Source organism: Bufo bufo, chromosome 1 (genome assembly GCF_905171765.1).
Source record: "Bufo bufo chromosome 1, aBufBuf1.1, whole genome shotgun sequence".
Lineage (NCBI taxonomy): Eukaryota > Metazoa > Chordata > Amphibia > Anura > Bufonidae > Bufo > Bufo bufo.
The window spans coordinates 279510477-279530543 of NC_053389.1; the positions used below are offsets into that span (position 1 = coordinate 279510477).

General features: G+C 43.2%; 1 protein-coding gene across 2 annotated transcripts in view; it reads right to left on the bottom strand.

The window, feature by feature from the left end:
- Nucleotides 1–20067, bottom strand: part of ITK (IL2 inducible T cell kinase) — a 139948-nt gene that overhangs the window by 105641 nt on the left and 14240 nt on the right. For both annotated transcript variants that reach the window (XM_040439984.1, XM_040439993.1), the window contains exon 2: nt 1471–1575. In XM_040439984.1, the coding sequence (XP_040295918.1) occupies nt 1471–1575 (105 nt within the window). The remainder of the gene's footprint in view (nt 1–1470; nt 1576–20067) is intronic.

Consider the following 20067-nt stretch of genomic DNA (forward strand, 5'->3'; position numbering starts at 1 on the left):
TTGAATGCACTGTTACCCTCTACCAGACCAAGGCAGTATAAAAGGATGTTACTGACCTGTACTATTCTCTTTAATGCTCTGATGCCCACCATCTATCTGTCAAGGAAAAAATCTGGAAATATTGCTTGTAATGTGTTATTGATGTGTGCCATCAGTGTTCCTCCAGAAAACTGGGTGACTACGGTTGTTTTTACACAATCATGAGGATCCAGCCTAGTCACTGGTGGAGAGCAAAGAGGAGGTAACACTATTCACTCTGGTTGTTACTACTACCACTATTAATGGTAACATGTGGGAACTGCTATGGGGTACCCTAGCTGATATTGAGGATGGCCTATATAAGATTGCTGTTTACCATTAGGATCACAACTGCTTGTGCAAAAATGAATCAGTAAGGCCTAATGTATATGACCGTACATACTTTAAGGGTCCACAAAATACAGATGACGTCTGTGTTGAATCCGTGGGTCAGTGGTCCTCATTTTTCGGCCAAGAATAGGACATGTTCTTTCTTTTTGTGGAATGGACATAAATATGTGGAAAGCACACTGATCATCCATGTGCTTTCTACAACTGTATGTCCATTCCGCAAAAGAAAGAACATGTCCTATTCTTGGCTGCAAAAATGCGGACCATGGACCCCTTGAAGTAAATGCATTGTGGAAGTAACACGGACGTCATCCATATTTTGCAAACCGCAAAATACATACAGTCACATGCATGAGGCCATTGTACATTTTTGCAGATTTGCTGTACGTATTCCACACTGCAAATCCACAGCAAAGTACAAGTATAGGGGATTTTTAAATAAACATCTGCATGTTGCAGATTTCTTTTCACGTGGATTGGACTGTCAAATCTGTAGCATGCCCATTATTATTTGCAGATTAGTTCCAGATTTCTTACATTACCTTCTATAGAGTTTAAAGAAGCACTCCCACAAAAACGTTTATTCTCTGACCTGTTCAAAAGGTACATTTATGTAAATTGTATTGAAGGTAATCTTCTTACCAGTGACTGTATTTGTAAGTTATAACCTCCCTTCTGACCCTCAGCTGTGACTCTAATTTTAGGACAGGAAGTCAGTTTCTTCTCTATTCATTCCTAAGGGACTGACATTGAGGCTTCCATAGGAATATATAGAGAAAGAAACTGGCTTCCTGTCCACACAGAAGACACTGTGTTATTTGGAGAGTCAAAGTGCTGGTCACATGACACAGCGGAGGATCAGAAGGGAGGGGATAACAAACAAATACAGTCACTGGTAAGAAAATTGTCTTCACCACAGTTTACATAATGTACCTTTCTAGCAAGTCAGAGAATAGAAATGTTTGTGTTTTTTAAATCCACAATTGCCAAATGCGTTGCTGATTTACTTGCAGATTTCATAAACTACAAATCTGCACCATGTGAACCTAAATGTACAACGCAAATAGTCCCACAATATTAAAATGGTTGCATATCTCTTACCTGGAAGGCGTATTTGTTTCTGCAGGCAATTGTGACATCGGTTGTCACTATTTCTACACATTTAATACGAGGCACTTCCACAAAACCACGAAGATTGCGCACTTTCTAGAAATAAATTAGTATTCAATAATAAATGATAAGGGAGAAGCAATCACACTTTGGTAAAGGGTAAGATGACAACACATTTGTTTAAAGAGTCTTTTTCTAGAAATTTAAAATCATCAGTAAATAGAAGTCCTTGATGTGCAGTTTTTGCCAAGAGTCCTAAACTGCAAGACTGATAAGTTATACAAACCCTGGGCCAAGGGGTGTATACGTTCAGGAGCAGAATTCACAGGAATGGCTTTCAACACTGTAAAGTAAAACCTATTTTATTTGGGCAGCAACAACCAAAGGAGGTTTTTGGTGAACTTTCAGGATCTGGTTCCAGTAGAAGTAGTTTACAGGTAGGAAAATAGAGAATCATTTCCCTACCCTAAAGCATTCTTTTGTCACTGCCCCAGTCCTCCTGGTGTCCTCCACATAGCTCTGGTCCTCAGTTCCAACAGAAGAGCACAAGAGGAACCAGAACAATGCTGAGAGCACCATGGCAGTGCCAGAAGGATGAATAGAACAGCTATTATTTCTCATTGCTATTGGCAGCGAATACAAAAGAAGCCAAAATGAGTAGGACACTACTACTTATAAACATGGCCTTCAGCTTTTGGAATAAAATACCAGTTATATGAGCCCTAAGACTTGGTTCAAAGCACCAGCCAATGTCAAAAACATAGAAGAGGCAGCTCTCTGTGAAGGTATAATCTCTAATGGGGCATTCCAGTTTCAAATTTTTTTTTTTTTTTTACTGTAATAGGAAATCATACAATTTTCTAATATTTTCTCATTTCAGCCAGTTGACCCCCTATATGCAAAAGAATGGTGTAGTCCATGTGTCAATCTATGTAATGCATCCATGGCCTAACTTAAAAGTTGCATCAGTCATGTGACACCCTGACATTCATTAAGCAACAATGTTACATAACATACACGTGGTGGGCCAGTGCACAGGATACTTCCTTGTGATAAGTAAGTAGGAGTAGTGGTGGAATAATGATTTTATTGTGATTATTACAGTAAGTACATCACTGTGTGCCTGCTACTAAGTGATTCATAAAATGGCTGCCTGTCTCGAGGTGATGTTGTTGTCAAAATTTAGCGTAAAAAATAAATAAAAAAAGAACAAACAGCACACACAGAGTTCTGCTTCCACACAGACACCATCATATGCTGCAATACTGCATATGTTCTGCTCCTCAATACACTACTACTCACATGTTAGATACCTGGGAAGTTAACTGAAAGCCAAATCACATGACATATGTGAGGATCACGTGACTGACGCCATGTTTAGTCCTATCCAACTCTCCTATAGATACATTTTACATTACTAAAATGGGCTGTACCATTTTAATATGAGAGCATAATTTTAACCCTTTTAACCCCGGGCCAATTTTCACCTTCCTGCCTAGGCCATTTTTTGCAAATCTGACATGTGTCACTTTATGTGGTAATAACTTTGGAACACTTTTAGTTATGAAAAATCTTAAAGAATTACATATATTAAGTGTCCATGTACGTGAGTTTTTAACCTGGAGTGGACCCTTTTTAAAAGAATCGCTTTTATTAGTTTTATTTAAAAAAGCATAAGTATAGACACCCTATGATAACTGGATATCCAAAACAAATAATAGGACAAGATGTTGCCCAGCTACCACCGTGAATTGGTGAGACAGAAAAAGAGATAAGTAGATAGATATGTAAGAATTTCCGTGGCATTAATGACCTTAATAGGCTTTGGGGTCGGGTAGAGAAATAGGGCACATTGATGTGGGCATTCGGGATGGTTCTTTCCCTATACCCGCCCTGAAATAATCCTCTGCCCAGGGATGAACCCTAATGGTGGGATCACCCTGTACCCGTGCCTATCCTGTCTAGCCCTGTACAACCCTGTACAGTTGGAATTTATTACAGATGATGTCTGTTAATTTTATATATATATTTTTACCCCGACGCGTTTCCCCACTTCTGGTTCGTCAGGGGGTCGGTTTAAAGGATAACAATTTATAATGATTAACATCAGGATGAAATACAATGAAGTTAGATATAATTACTGTGTCCTGATCGATGCCATGATACTGCAGTCTGTTATGGAGGAACTGTGGATTCCCCAAAAGAGGAATAATCACCTAGGAACAAGATAATATACAAAAGCCTACTGTCAATATTATGGCTACAAAAAAGATATATTCATGTGGATTTCCAAGTAGTGGTGACTTACATGTGGATGTCCCCCTGTTGTTTAGACTGCCGCCTGCCGTATCCGATGGGTCAGTGAGGCATCCATGTGTGAACGCTGTTTATAAGGGGCTGTTTAGAAGGCGCCTTTTTCCTTAGGAGCCGCATATCCGGTAAGTGGAACGCACGCTCCCATGGAACGCACGCTCCACTACTTCCGGTAGGGTGGAACGCAGGCCTCGCTTGCTGTCTGCTGAGGCGCAGACGTCACTTCCGGAGTAGGTGCCTTTATCGTCTGGAGCCGCATATCCGGTGAGTGGAACGCATGCTCTCATGGAACGCATGCTCCACTACTTCCGGTGTCGTGGAACGCAGGCCTCGCTTCCTGTCTGCTGAAGCGCAGACGTCACTTCCGGAATAGCGGTGCCAAGGCGCTCCAAATGCTTTCGTGCGGTACGTATGTGGTTTAATCCTATGACACCTGATCATTCCCCAGTGGTTATTCTATTTAGACACCACTGAGCATATCCAAAGGGCTGGGGTATATATGGTTGTTTTATTAAGGTATAATTCCTCTGATGCCTTTTTGGGCAAATTTAGTATGCCAGGCAAGTTTAATATGCCAGGCAACCCTGTGGAGTTGTTAATACCTAAACCCCAGTCTCCCGGTGTAATAAAACAGACCCTCTAGTTTGTATAGACAGCAACACATTGACAGGACCATTTTTTTTCTTTCGGGTTATAGCTTATTCTGATCAGTAGAGACGTATGTACAATCAACATGATCAGACTAAATAAAAAATAGTGGATAGTTTGGCTGGGTGGTGCATAATATAGCACAGACCCTTCTGATATTATATATTCGGTACTTTGTGTACCCATGACCAGTTTGAGACCATTATTTATTTGTGAGAAATAGAGGTAGGCATCGGACGAAGGAGATTTCCGAACCCTCCAACTACTTTCACAGATTCCTGAGGTATAAATAAACTCTACAAAAAACAAGTAAACGTCAATCGTTCATTAAGGCCTACAGGTGCTTGTGAGTGACATCTGTAGATCCATTCTGCTTCTCTGCGCAAAACCTTGTTATCCCAATCCCCCTTTCTCGAGGACATGGGTACAAGTTCCAATGCAGAAAAACTGAGTGAGCGAGGATCTCCTGAGTGGCATTCATGTACATGACCTGCCACCGGTGTGATTCTGTTGTTTCTAATATCACCTATATGCTCGCCCACTCTTTTCCTTAATTCCCGAAGGGTCTTTCCAATGTAGTCTTTGGGACAGGGGCAACGGCAGATATAAATTACCCCTTTGCTTTTGCAATTGATGAAATCCCAGATTGTAAATACCTTTTGGGTGGCCGAACATGTGATCGTTTTACCTGTAGTGATAAAAGGACAGATTTTGCATGTCCCACATTTGAACATGCCAATGGGACGGCGATCAAGCCACGTTCCCGGTGGAGAGGGGGGCACGTAGTGGCTATGGACCAGTCTGTCTCTCAGACTCTGACCCCTGCGATAAGTTATGATTGGGTGAGATGAGATGTTTTTGGCGACACTCGTGTCCATTTGTAAAATTGGCCAATACTTGTTAAGAATGGTCCTTATTTCACTGTTAGCCATGTCAAATGTAGAGATGAGACGCGTTTCGCCCCCGCCGTCATCCCCACGTATTTTGGGGGTAAGTAGGGTTTCTCTATCTGTTGCTAGGGCTTTCTGAAAAGCATCTCTTAAAGTGTTCTTTGGATACCCTCTGTCGCTAAGTCTTTTGTAGAGTTTCTTCGATTCACAGTGAAAATCATGTGTACCCGAACAGTTTCTGCGAATCCTGAGGTATTGTCCCCTGGGGATACCTCTTTTCTGTGGAGTGGGGTGGTGGCTCCCCCAATGTAGTATGGAATTTGTTGCGTGCGTTCCACTTACCGGATATGCGGCTCCTAAGGAAAAAGGCGCCTTCTAAACAGCCCCTTATAAACAGCGTTCACACATGGATGCCTCACTGCCCCATCGGATACGGCAGGCGGCAGTCTAAACAACAGGGGGACATCCACATGTAAGTCACCACTACTTGGAAATCCACATGAATATATCTTTTTTGTAGCCATAATATTGACAGTAGGCTTTTGTATATTATCTTGTTCCTAGGTGATTATTCCTCTTTTGGGGAATCCACAGTTCCTCCATAACAGACTGCAGTATCATGGCATCGATCAGGACACAGTAATTATATCTAACTTCATTGTATTTCATCCTGATGTTAATCATTATAAATTGTTATCCTTTAAACCGACCCCCTGACGAACCAGAAGTGGGGAAACGCGTCGGGTTAAAAATATATATATAAAATTAACGGACATCATCTGTAATAAATTCCAACTGTACAGGGTTGTACAGGGCTAGACAGGATAGGCACGGGGACAGGGTGATCCCACCATTAGGGTTCATCCCTGGGCAGAGGATTATTTCAGGGCGGGTATAGGGAAAGAACCATCCCGAATGCCCACATCAATGTGCCCTATTTCTCTACCCGACCCCAAAGCCTATTAAGGTCATTAATGCCACGGAAATTCTTACATATCTATCTACTTATCTCTTTTTCTGTGTCACCAATTCACGGTGGTAGCTGGGCAACATCTTGTCCTATTATTTGTTTTGGATATCCAGTTATCATAGGGTGTCTATACTTATGCTTTTTTAAATAAAACTAATAAAAGCGATTCTTTTAAAAAGGGTCCACTCCAGGTTAAAAACTCACGTACATGGACACTTAATATATGTAATTCTTTAAGATTTTTCCTTGTTTAAAAATTATGGCCAGTTTTCTAAACGGGACTGTATTCACGGAGGCTCTAATCAAAGAGGCAGCAGACATTTTCTCGGAGAGAGAGATTCCGGGCCTTTCATCTTCCGTTACCTGTAAACTAGCCTTCAATGACCTGTACACAGCCTTTAAAGAAAATATCAAGTCGTGGTGGGAAATTAGGTCACTGGAAAGTTATCTGTCACATAAGATAGTTCCCAGGGGCCTACGCATAACAATTACTCCAGCTGAGCGTATTCTCTCCGCCAGTTTAAAAATCCGCTGGGAGGAGGAAATAACCAAAAGTTCACTCAATCTTATGAGTATTCTTCTGGAGGAGGAAAAGGCCTTTTTGACAGGACCTCAGAAAAACTAAGCAACCTTAAGGAATCCGTCCTTAAGTTTGAAACAGATCCAGACTTCAAAAGAAGAGAATCTTCTCTCCAAACTTCTGTGGAACGGTTCCAAAATCTCATCAAGGAACGCAAACACAGACAGTTTGTGAAAGACTTGAGTGACTTTCGGGAAAATAGGGCCTATCAAGTAGTAGAAAAGTCAAACTATCCCTCTGCGTCTGAGGTCTCCTCCTCTGACATTGAATACTCAGAGAACGAGTCCACTGGGAGAGGAGACAAGGGTGGTAATAGGAAGGGCCCGGCATCCCAAAATAAAAAACAAAGGAACAAATGGAGAAAATGGGGAAGGGAAACAAACAACCAGAGAGGCGGAGATTACCGGGAGACTACCTTACCCTCAGTGGCATCCTCCTCCTATGGGGCATTGGGCTCCGAAAATGTTGCCACACATCTCCCCCCCCCCCCCGTCTGTATCCACAGCATCTACAGCGGTTCCTTTTTTAGGACAGGGCCAACCACCCTACCAACTACGCGACAGAACCAAATAGACAACATGGTCCAGAATAGTGAAGATTTACAAATCATAAATTTATCTGTGCGGGACTTAAACAGCGCAGAGATCTCTGTATTGAAAAAGGGTCTCTCATTCGTCCCCACGACTGAGTTTAGGGTCTTTACATGGATCAAAGATCTTGATCTATTCTGTCGAAAACTCAGGTGGAGGAAATACTTTGACGTCTCCAATAAACAATCCCATGATAGACTAGGGATACAGGAATGCGAATTGGCAGACCTGGCCATCCTAATGGATTTATGGGAGGAGGGTTCCAAAAAACCGAGAGAAGGTCCCTTCACTAAACTTCGCCCTAAAAGTAGAAGAATGCCTCCACCACTGAATTATGAACACATTGATATTTTCCAACAATTGGTCACCAGGGAATTAGAAACAGTAAAAACACCCCGTTCACACGGCAGGAATCTAACTAAAGGTGAATTTGAGGCCTTGAGGACACTGGAAAAAGACAACTCCATTGTCATCAAGCCCTCTGACAAAGGGGGAAACCTGGTGATAATGAACCATGATACATATACTAAGATGTGTATGGATCTTTTGAGGGACAAAGGTGGTTACCAGATTTTGCCAAATGACCCGACAGACATCTATCTTATAGAACTCCAACAAATCCTTGACACAGGACTGGAGCAGCGAGTCATTGGTAAATCTGAGTACCACTTTCTATTATCAAGTCATCCACAGATCGCAACCCTCTATGGACTCCCCAAAGTCCATAAAGGGACGACCCCTCTAAAGGGTCGACCAATAGTATCCGGTGTTAATTCAATCACACAAAATTGTGGTCTGTATCTTGATCAGGTATTGAAGGATTTCGTGGTGTCCCTTGCGTCATACACAAGGGACACCATGGATTTTCTGAAAAAAACTGAGTCCCTGGGGATTGAACCTTTCTGTTTATTAGCCAGTATAGACGTCGAGTCCTTATATAGTAGTATCCCACACGATAAGGGACTTCTGGCGGTCATCTATTATCTTGGCACAAGAGGTTATCATTTCCAGGAACATAATCAGTTTATCCTAAGCCTACTTAGTTTCATTCTGAGGCATAATTTTTTTCTGTTCAGGGGGCAGTTCTACCACCAGCTCAGGGGGACGGCCATGGGATGCCCATGTGCCCCCACATACGCCAACCTCTTCCTGGGCTGGTGGGAAGACAACATCGTCTTTCCAGGTCACCATACTTGGTGGAATGAGAAGGTGGCCTTCTGGACGAGATATATTGACGACATTTTTTTGCTCTGGAATGGAAGTAGGAGGGAATTTGCTGATTTTATCAATGTCTTAAACATCAACGACATTGGCCTTAAGTTCACATCTGAGGTACATGAAGAAAGTATCAACTTCCTAGATGTGACAATACAAAAACAAGCCGACAAATTGGTCAGCACAATTTTCAGAAAATCTACGGCAACAAATTCCATACTACATTGGGGGAGCCACCACCCCACTCCACAGAAAAGAGGTATCCCCAGGGGACAATACCTCAGGATTCGCAGAAACTGTTCGGGTACACATGATTTTCACTGTGAATCGAAGAAACTCTACAAAAGACTTAGCGACAGAGAGTATCCAAAGAACACTTTAAGAGATGCTTTTCAGAAAGCCCTAGCAACAGATAGAGAAACCCTACTTACCCCCAAAATACGTGGGGATGACGGCGGGGGCGAAACGCGTCTCATCTCTACATTTGACATGGCTAACAGTGAAATAAGGACCATTCTTAACAAGTATTGGCCAATTTTACAAATGGACACGAGTGTCGCCAAAAACATCTCATCTCACCCAAGCATAACTTATCGCAGGGGTCAGAGTCTGAGAGACAGACTGGTCCATAGCCACTACGTGCCCCCCTCTCCACCGGGAACGTGGCTTGATCGCCGTCCCATTGGCATGTTCAAATGTGGGACATGCAAAATCTGTCCTTTTATCACTACAGGTAAAACGATCACATGTTCGGCCACCCAAAAGGTATTTACAATCTGGGATTTCATCAATTGCAAAAGCAAAGGGGTAATTTATATCTGCCGTTGCCCCTGTCCCAAAGACTACATTGGAAAGACCCTTCGGGAATTAAGGAAAAGAGTGGGCGAGCATATAGGTGATATTAGAAACAACAGAATCACACCGGTGGCAAGTCATGTACATGAATGCCACTCAGGAGATCCTCGCTCACTCAGTTTTTCTGCATTGGAACTTGTACCCATGTCCTCGAGAAAGGGGGATTGGGATAACAAGGTTTTGCGCAGAGAAGCAGAATGGATCTACAGATGTCACTCACAAGCACCTGTAGGCCCTAATGAACGATTGACGTTTACTTGTTTTTTGTAGAGTTTATTTATACCTCAGGAATCTGTGAAAGTAGTTGGAGGGTTCGGAAATCTCCTTCGTCCGATGCCTACCTCTATTTCTCACAAATAAATAATGGTCTCAAACTGGTCATGGGTACACAAAGTACCGAATATATAATATCAGAAGGGTCTGTGCTATATTATGCACCACCCAGCCAAACTATCCACTATTTTTTATTTAGTCTGATCATGTTGATTGTACATACGTCTCTACTGATCAGAATAAGCTATAACCCGAAAGAAAAAAAAAAATGGTCCTGTCAATGTGTTGCTGTCTATACAAACTAGAGGGTCTGTTTTATTACACCGGGAGACTGGGGTTTAGGTATTAACAACTCCACAGGGTTGCCTGGCATATTAAACTTGCCTGGCATACTAAATTTGCCCAAAAAGGTATCAGAGGAATTATACCTTAATAAAACAACCATATATACCCCAGCCCTTTGGATATGCTCAGTGGTGTCTAAATAGAATAACCACTGGGGAATGATCAGGTGTCATAGGATTAAACCACATATGTACCGCACGAAAGCATTTGGAGCGCCTTGGCACCGCTATTCCGGAAGTGACGTCTGCGCTTCAGCAGACAGGAAGCGAGGCCTGCGTTCCACGACACCGGAAGTAGTGGAGCATGCGTTCCATGAGAGCATGCGTTCCACTCACCGGATATGCGGCTCCAGACGATAAAGGCACCTACTCCGGAAGTGACGTCTGCGCCTCAGCAGACAGCAAGCGAGGCCTGCGTTCCACCCTACCGGAAGTAGTGGAGCGTGTGTTCCATGGGAGCGTGCGTTCCACTTACCGGATTTGCGGCTCCTAAGGAAAAAGGCGCCTTCTAAACAGCCCCTTATAAACAGCGTTCACACATGGATGCCTCACTGCCCCATCGGATACGGCAGGCGGCAGTCTAAACAACAGGGGGACATCCACATGTAAGTCACCACTACTTGGAAATCCACATGAATATATCTTTTTTGTAGCCATAATATTGACAGTAGGCTTTTGTATATTATCTTGTTCCTAGGTGATTATTCCTCTTTTGGGGAATCCACAGTTCCTCCATAACAGACTGCAGTATCATGGCATCGATCAGGACACAGTAATTATATCTAACTTCATTGTATTTCATCCTGATGTTAATCATTATAAATTGTTATCCTTTAAACCGACCCCCTGACGAACCAGAAGTGGGGAAACGCGTCGGGTTAAAAATATATATATAAAATTAACGGACATCATCTGTAATAAATTCCAACTGTACAGGGTTGTACAGGGCTAGACAGGATAGGCACGGGGACAGGGTGATCCCACCATTAGGGTTCATCCCTGGGCAGAGGATTATTTCAGGGCGGGTATAGGGAAAGAACCATCCCGAATGCCCACATCAATGTGCCCTATTTCTCTACCCGACCCCAAAGCCTATTAAGGTCATTAAAGCCACGGAAATTCTTACATATCTATCTACTTATCTCTTTTTCTGTGTCACCAATTCACGGTGGTAGCTGGGCAACATCTTGTCCTATTATTTGTTTTGGATATCCAGTTATCATAGGGTGTCTATACTTATGCTTTTTTAAATAAAACTAATAAAAGCGATTCTTTTAAAAAGGGTCCACTCCAGGTTAAAAACACTTTTAATTATCCAAGCCATTCTGTCAATATATTTCACCTTTATTTATAAAAAAATTCTAACTTTACCAAAATTTCTATTTCTCTGCTTTTAAGGCTACATGCACACAAACGTATTTTGTTTACGTGTCCATTCCGTTTTTTTTGCGGATAGGATGCGTACCCATTCATTTCAATGGGTCAGCAAAAATGTGTCAGCACACCGTGTGCTGTCCGCATCAGTATGTCCGTTCCGTAGCCCCGCAAAAAAAATAGAACATGTCCTATTCTTGTCCGTTTTAGACATTGTTACAATGGATCCGCAAAAAATAAACGGGTGGCATACGGATGTCATCCATTTCTTTTTGGGGATCCGCAATTTGCGGACCGCAAAACACATACGGTCGTGTGCATTTAGCCTAAAACAGAAAGTGATACCTCATAAAATATTTATAACTTAACATTCCCCATATGTCTCCTTTATGTTGGCATCATTTTGTAAATGTAATTTTATTTTTTTAGGACGTTAGAAGGATAAGAATTTTAGAAGCAATTCTTAACATTTTTAAGAAAATTTCCAAAACTCACTTTTAAGGACCAGTTCAGTTCTGAAGTCCCTTTGTGAGGCATACATAGTAGAAACAAACCATAAATGGCCCCATTTTAGAAACTACACCCTCAAGGTATTCAAAACTGATTTTACAAACTTTGTTAACCTTTTAGGTGTTCAACAAGAATTAAAGGAAAATGGACATGAAATGTCACTTTTTTTTGTAGATTTTGCATTTTAATCAATTTTTCAAGGGTTAAGAGCCAAACTAAGCTCAATATCTATTACCTGATTCTGGATTCTGAAGTTTACAGAAACACCCCACATGTAGTGGTAAACTGATGTAAGGGCGCACGGCAGGGCGCAGAAGAAAAGGAGCGTCGTATGGTTTTTGGAAGGCAGATTTTGCTGGACTGGTTTTTAGACACTATGTCCCATTTGAAGCCCTCTCGATGCACCCCTACAGTAGAAACTTCCAAAAAGTGATCCTATTTTGGAAACTACAGGATAAGGTGACAGTTTTATTGATACTATTTTGGGGTACATATGATTTTCGATCGCTCTATATTACGTTTTTTGTGAGGCAAGGTAGCCAAAAAATGGCTGTTCTGGCACAGTTTTCATTTTTTGTTTTTTACAATGTTCATCTGACAGGTTAGATCATGTGCTATTTGTATAGAGCACGTTGTTATGGACGTGACAATATCAAATATGTATACTTTCTTTGTTTGTTTCAGTTTTACATAATAAAACATTTTTGAAAAACAATTATGTTTTTGTGTCTCAATTTTCTAAACGGCATACATATTTTTTATTTTTGGCACAGTTTTAATTTTTTTTACAGCGTTCACCTGTGGGGGTAGGTCATGTGATATTTTTATACAGCAGGTCGTTACAGATGTGGCAATATCTAATATGTGTACTTTTTCTTATTTATTTAAGTTTTACACAATAAAAGCATTTTTTAAACAAAAAAATTAAGCTTTAGTCTGAGAGCCATAGTTTATTTTTATTTTTTGGCCGAATGTCTTATGTAGGGGCTCTTTTTCTGCAGGATGAGGTGACAGTTTGATTGGTACTATTTTGGGGTGCATATGACATTTTGATCGCTTGATATTACACTTTTTGTAATGTAAGGTGACAAAAAAGTTTTTTTTTGCACAGTTTCTATTTTTCACCTGGGGGGTTAGGTCATGTGATGTTATTATAGAGCTGGTTGTTACGGACATGGCGATACCTAATATGTCTACTTTTTTTATTTCACATTAAAACAATAAAAGCATTTTTGAAACAAAAAAAATCATATTTTTGTGTCTCCATAGACTGAGAGCCATAGTTAGTTTTTTTTTGGGCCGACTGTCTTAGGTAAGGTCTAATTTTTTGCGGGATGAGGTGATGGTTTGATTGGTACTATTTTGTACTATTTTGAGGGCATATGCCTTATTGATCACTTGGTGTTGTACTTTTTGTGATGTAAGGTGACAAAATTGCTTTTTTGGCACTGTTTTTATTTTTTAATTTCTTACGTTGTTCACCTGAGGGGTTAGGTGGGCAATTTCAAGTGCTCATTTGCATATGAAATAAATGTCGTTTTTCCTGCTTCTGGACATCTAAAGAAAATAACAAAGGTACCATTAGAATCCTGTATAGGTGTGCTACAGCACCATGTAAGTGCTGTATATGGTCATATAGTGGTGACAGACTCCCTTTAAGTTGCAATTGTACTCCAGTCTCTTGTAATCACTACACACATTAAAAAAAAATTAAAAATTAAAAAAAGGAGACACTTCAAAAAGGTGACTTCAAATATTACCCTCATATTACATTACTGCCTAGTTTTCAATAAAATGTGCCAAAAAAATAGGGGCAACTACAATGATAAACATCAACCCAGTCTCTGCTATTGTGGGGCTCATACATTTGTCACATTATTTTTTTTTTTTAACCTCAGCACAACTCACATTCTAAGAAAAAGGCACGCAAACTAGTCTTCACTTTTACTCATTATTTGAGGTAAAGTGACTATTTTTTCCATGACACACATTTTTCCAGGCCCAGAAATGTGTCACCAGTATGTAATTATATATCTAGGTGCCCATGTCAAGCTCTGACATACAGTACAGACCAAAAGTTTGGACACACCTTCTAATTCAAAGAGTTTTCTTTATTTTCATGACTATGAAGGCATCAAAACTATGAATTAACACATGTGGAATTATATACATAACAAACAAGTGTGAAACACCTGAAAATATGTCATATTCTAGGTTCTTCAAAGTAGCCACCTTTTGCTTTGATTACTGCTTTGCACACTCTTGGCATTCTCTTGATGAGCTTCAAGAGGTAGTCCCCTGAAATGGTCTTCCAACAGTCTTGAAGGAGTTCCCAGAGATGCTTAGCACTTGTTGGCCCTTTTGCCTTCACCCTGCGGTCCAGCTCACCCCAAACCATATCGATTGGGTTCAGGTCCGGTGACTGTGGAGGCCAGGTCATCTGGCGCAGCACCCCATCACTCTCCTTCATGGTCAAATAGCCCTTACTTTCAAAGTTTTCCCAATTTTTCGGCTGACTGACTGACCTTCATTTCTTAAAGTAATGATGGCCACTCGTTTTTCTTTACTTAGCTGCTTTTTTCTTGCCATAATACAAATTCTAACAGTCTATTCAGTAGGTGTCACTACCAAAGCTTTGAGATGTTCTCACAGCTCTGTTTCTCCACCCCTGTGATGATGTCACTACTAGAGCTTGGAGGAGTTCTCACTGCTCTGTTTCTCCGCCCCTGTGATGAGCTCTTTACTTTCTGTTTCCTTCCTCCCAGCTGTTCCTCCTGCGTTTGATTTCCCTGCCTTTAAATCACCCCTCCTCCTTTTGTAGTGTGTGGATTATATTTCTCATTTGAGTTGTAGCTCTTGCTTTAGTATCTTCCCTTGTATGCTATCCTTTCACTGGACCTGTGTTCTGCTGCAGCAAGTACTCCGGATATTGCCAGCCTGTCTTTGGATCCATCTTCACTGCGGCTGCAGCTCCTTCAGCTAAGTGTGCAGACATTGTAGTGTATCTGTTTGTTTTCTGACTGGATCCGAGGCGACCACAGTTCCCTCCATATACTGAGCAGGGCACTGGTGGCCGTGCCCCTTCCACTATTGTAGGGGTTACAGTGGTCATCAGTCTCAGGTACGCGGGCATGCCTCGTTCCACCATTTGGATCCGGGCATGGGCTTAGCAGCATAGGGAGAGCTTTGAGGGTCTGACAGGGGTCACCCTTTATCCTCCCTAGTTTGGGTCCGGTCAGTAGCTCTATTTTCTGTGCATGCCCTTGTTGCTCACATACAGCCGTGACATTATAATCCACCAAAACCGTCTTTTTTGACATGGATCCGCTTTCTGGCCTGGTTGACCGCATGCAGGGTCTTTCTTTGGAGGTAGCGGATCTCCGTCAATCTATGACTCAGCTTCAAGCATTGGTCTCTGCTCCGGCCCATGGAGTCTGTTGCGAGCCAAAGGTCTCACTTCCGGAAACGTTCTCCGGGGGCAGTGAGAGTTTTGTTCGCTTCAGAGAGGCATGCAAACTCCATTTTTGCTTGTGTCCCCATTCCTCTGGTAATCAGGAGCAGAGGGTGAGGATTTTCATCTCCCTGCTCAGGGGTAATGCTCAGACTTGGGCTTTTTCGCTGCCATCAGGGGATCCCTCCCTTCGATCCGTGGAAGGATTTTTTGTGGCCCTGGGGCAGATATATGATGACCCGGATCGTGTTGCTCTGGCCGAATCTAACTTACGTTTTTTATGCCAGAGCAAACTGTCTGCAGAGCTTTATTGTTCTGAATTTCGGAGATGGGCAGCTGATTCAGGTTGGAATGATGCTGCACTCCGGAGTCAGTTCTGTCATGGTCTCTCAGAGAGATTGAAAGATGCGTTTGCTTTCCATGAGAGACCAACGTCCTTAGAGTCTGCCATGTCATTGGCGGTACGCCTTGACAGGCGTCTAAGAGAAAGAAACGAGACCTCTCTGTCCAGCCATTGTCAGTCTAGGGGCAGTGGTGCGGACTCATTCAGTGTGCAGGGGCCTCATCCTGTCTCAGTCCCCTCTGAGGAGGAGCCCATGCAGCTAAGTCGACTTGCCCCTGATAAAAGAGGATTTAGTCCTCAGAGTATGGTGTGTTTTTGTTGTGGGGGCATAGGTCATTTGGCGAATGTTTGTCCGTCTAGGAGATTCTTGAACTGTACTAAGAGCGATAATAAGAGAAAAACCTCAAAAGGTAAATCATCAAACTCTGCTTCATCTGCTACTTTGGGCAAAGTTGATGTAGGAATTGATGCTTTTCCTTTGACCTGCAGTTCCCGTTTTCTCCTGTCTGCCAGGGTGGCGCTAGAGAGCAAAGTCATTTCTTGTGAGATTTTTGTTGATAGTGGAGCGGCCGTCAATCTTATTGACACTCAATTTGTAGCCATGCATGATTTTCAGGTTTGCACATTAGAAAAGGATATACCTGTTTTTGCTATTGACTCTGCTCCACTCTCACAGAGATCTCTGAAGGGCATTGTTCACAATATCCGGTTAGCTGTAGGTGACACTCATGTGGAGGATATATCTTGTTTCGTCCTTAACGGATTGCCTTCTCCTTTAGTTTTGGGGTTACCCTGGCTCACTAGACATAACCCCACTATTGATTGGCAAGGAAGGCAAATAAATGAGTGGAGTGACTTTTGTAGAGAGAATTGTCTTACAGCGACTTTTGCAGAGGTGTCTACTAAAACTGTGCCATCATTTCTCTCTGATTTCTCGGACGTGTTTTCCGAGAGCGGTGTTCAGGAGCTACCTCCTCACCGGGAGTTTGACTGTCCCATTAACCTCATTCCCGGCGCCAAGCTGCCAAAAGCTCGCCTCTACAATCTCTCACAACCGGAAAGAATCGCAATGCAAACCTATATCTCCGAGAGTCTCGATAAGGGGCATATTCGTCTCTCAAAATCACCTGTTGCCGCTGGGTTTTTTTTTGTTAAAAAAAAGATGGCTCTCTGAGACCTTGCCTAGATTTTAGGGAGCTGAACCGTATCACGATTCGCGATCCCTATCCCCTTCCTCTGATCCCGGACCTCTTCAACCAAATTGTTGGGGCCAAGGTTTTTTCCAAATTGGATTTGAGAGGCGCGTACAACCTGGTCAGGGTTAGAGAAGGGGATGAATGGAAAACGGCCTTTAATACCCCGAACGGGCATTTCGAGAATCTCGTTATGCCTTTCGGCCTGATGAATGCTCCGGCCGTCTTTCAGCATTTTGTTAACAGTATTTTCTACCATTTAATGGGGAAATTTGTATTGGTGTATCTTGATGATATTTTGATTTTTTCCCCTGATGTTCAGACCCATCAGGATCATCTTTTTCAGGTTCTGCAGATTCTGCGGGAAAATAAATTGTACGCCAAGCTGGAGAAATGTCTTTTTATGGTATCGGAGATTCAATTTCTGGGTTTTCTCCTCTCTGCTTCTGGTTTTCGCATGGATCCGGAGAAGGTCCGTGCTGTACTTGAGTGGGAGCTTCCTGAGAATCAGAAGGCATTGATGCGCTTTCTGGGTTTTGCGAACTATTACAGAAAGTTCATTTTGAATTATTCCTCTGTTGTCAAACCCCTCACTGACATGACAAAAAAGGGGGCGGATTTTTCCTCTTGGTCGGAGGAGGCGCTTGCAGCTTTTTCTAAGATTAAAGAGAGTTTTGCATCTGCTCCCGTCTTGGTGCATCCCGATGTTTCCTTACCTTTTATTGTTGAGGTGGATGCTTCCGAGGTGGGTGTGGGTGCGGTTTTGTCCCAGGGCCCTTCTCCTGCCAAATGGCGACCCTGTGCCTTTTTCTCTAAAAAACTCTCCCCGGCAGAGAAAAACTATGATGTGGGAGATAGGGAGTTGTTGGCCATCAAGTTGGCTTTCGAGGAATGGCGCCATTGGTTGGAGGGGGCCAGGCACCCTATCACCGTTTTTACCGACCATAAGAATCTGGCATACTTGGAGTCGGCCAGGCGTATGAATCCGAGACAGGCCAGATGGTCTCTGTTCTTCTCCAGATTCAATTTTGTCGTTACATTCCGCCCTGGGATCAAAAATGTGAAGGCTGATGCTCTCTCTCGCTGTTTTCCGGGAGGAGGAAACGCCGAGGACCCAGGTCCCATTTTGGCGGAGGGGGTAGTTGTTTCTGCTCTATATTCTGATTTGGAGGCCGAGGTCCAGGCTGCCCAGACTGAGGCACCTGCCCGTTGTCCTTCTGGGAAGTTGTTTGTGCCTCCTGAGCTACGTCACAAACTCTTCAAGGAGCATCATGATACTGTTCTTGCTGGTCACCCCGGGAGTAGAGCCACGGTAGATCTCATTGCTCGGAGATTTTGGTGGCCGGCTCTTCGTAAGTCGGTGGAGGGTTTTGTGGCTGCTTGTGAGACGCGCGCTCGCGCTAAGGTCCCTCGTTCACGGCCTTCAGGTTCCCTTCTCCCGTTACCCATACCTTCCCGTCCTTGGACACACCTGTCCATGGACTTTATCACGGATCTTCCTCGTTCCTCAGGGAAGTCGGTGATCCTGGTGGTGGTGGACCGTTTTAGCAAGATGGCTCATTTCGTACCTTTCCCTGGTTTACCCAATGCTAAAACGTTGGCGCAAGCTTTTGTCGACCATATTGTTAAATTGCATGGCATTCCCTCTGATATTGTTTCCGATAGAGGCACGCAGTTTGTGTCCAGATTCTGGAAGGCTTTCTGTTCTCGCCTGGGGGTTCGGCTGTCCTTCTCTTCTGCTTTTCACCCGCAGTCGAATGGTCAGACTGAGCGCCTCAATCAGAATCTGGAGACATATTTGCGCTGTTTTGTGGCAGAGAACCAGGAGGATTGGTGTTCATTTCTCCCTCTTGCTGAGTTTGCTCTGAACAACCGTCGTCAGGAATCTTCTGATAAGTCACCATTCTTTGGTGCATATGGGTTCCATCCGCAGTTTGGGACATTCTCGGGAGGGGCTCTTTCTGGTTTACCTGAGGAGGAGAGATTTTCCTCGTCTTTGTCTACCATTTGGCAAAAGATTCAGAGTAATCTTAGAAAGATGAGTGAGAAGTATAAGCGTGTGGCTGATAAGAGACGTGTGCCTGGTCCGGACCTGAATGTGGGTGATCTGGTGTGGTTGTCTACAAGAAATATTAAACTGAAGGTTCCCTCCTGGAAATTGGGTCCCAAGTTTATTGGGCCTTATAAAATCTTGTCAGTCATCAATCCTGTTGCCTTCCGTCTTGATCTTCCACGGGTTTGGAAGATACATAATGTATTTCACAGATCTCTCTTAAAACCATATGTCCAGCCCACGGTACCCTCCTCTTTGCCTCCTCCTCCGATTTTGGTTGATGGCAATCTGGAGTTTGAGGTTTCCAGAATTGTGGACTCTCGCATTGTCCGCGGTTCTCTTCAGTACCTCGTTCATTGGAAGGGTTATGGTCCTGAGGAGAGGATGTGGGTTCTGGTGTCGGACATTAAAGCCACTCGCCTCATCAGGGCATTTCATAGGGCTCATCCTGAGAAGGTGGGTCCTGGGTGTCCGGAGTCCACCCGTAGAGGGGGGGGGTACTGTCACTACCAGAGCTTTGAGATGTTCTCACAGCTCTGTTTCTCCACCCCTGTGATGATGTCACTACTAGAGCTTGGAGGAGTTCTCACTGCTCTGTTTCTCCGCCCCTGTGATGAGCTCTTTACTTTCTGTTTCCTTCCTCCCAGCTGTTCCTCCTGCGTTTGATTTCCCTGCCTTTAAATCACCCCTCCTCCTTTTGTAGTCTGTGGATTATATTTCTCATTTGAGTTGTAGCTCTTGCTTGAGTATCTTCCCTTGTATGCTATCCTTTCACTGGACATGTGTTCTGCTGCAGCAAGTACTCCGGATATTGCCAGCCTGTCTTTGGATCCATCTTCACTGCGGCTGCAGCTCCTTCAGCTAAGTGTGCAGACATTGTAGTGTATCTGTGTGTTTTCTGACTGGATCCGAGGCGACCACGGTTCCCTCCATATACTGAGCAGGGCACCGGTGGCCGTGCCCCTTCCACTATTGTAGGGGTTACA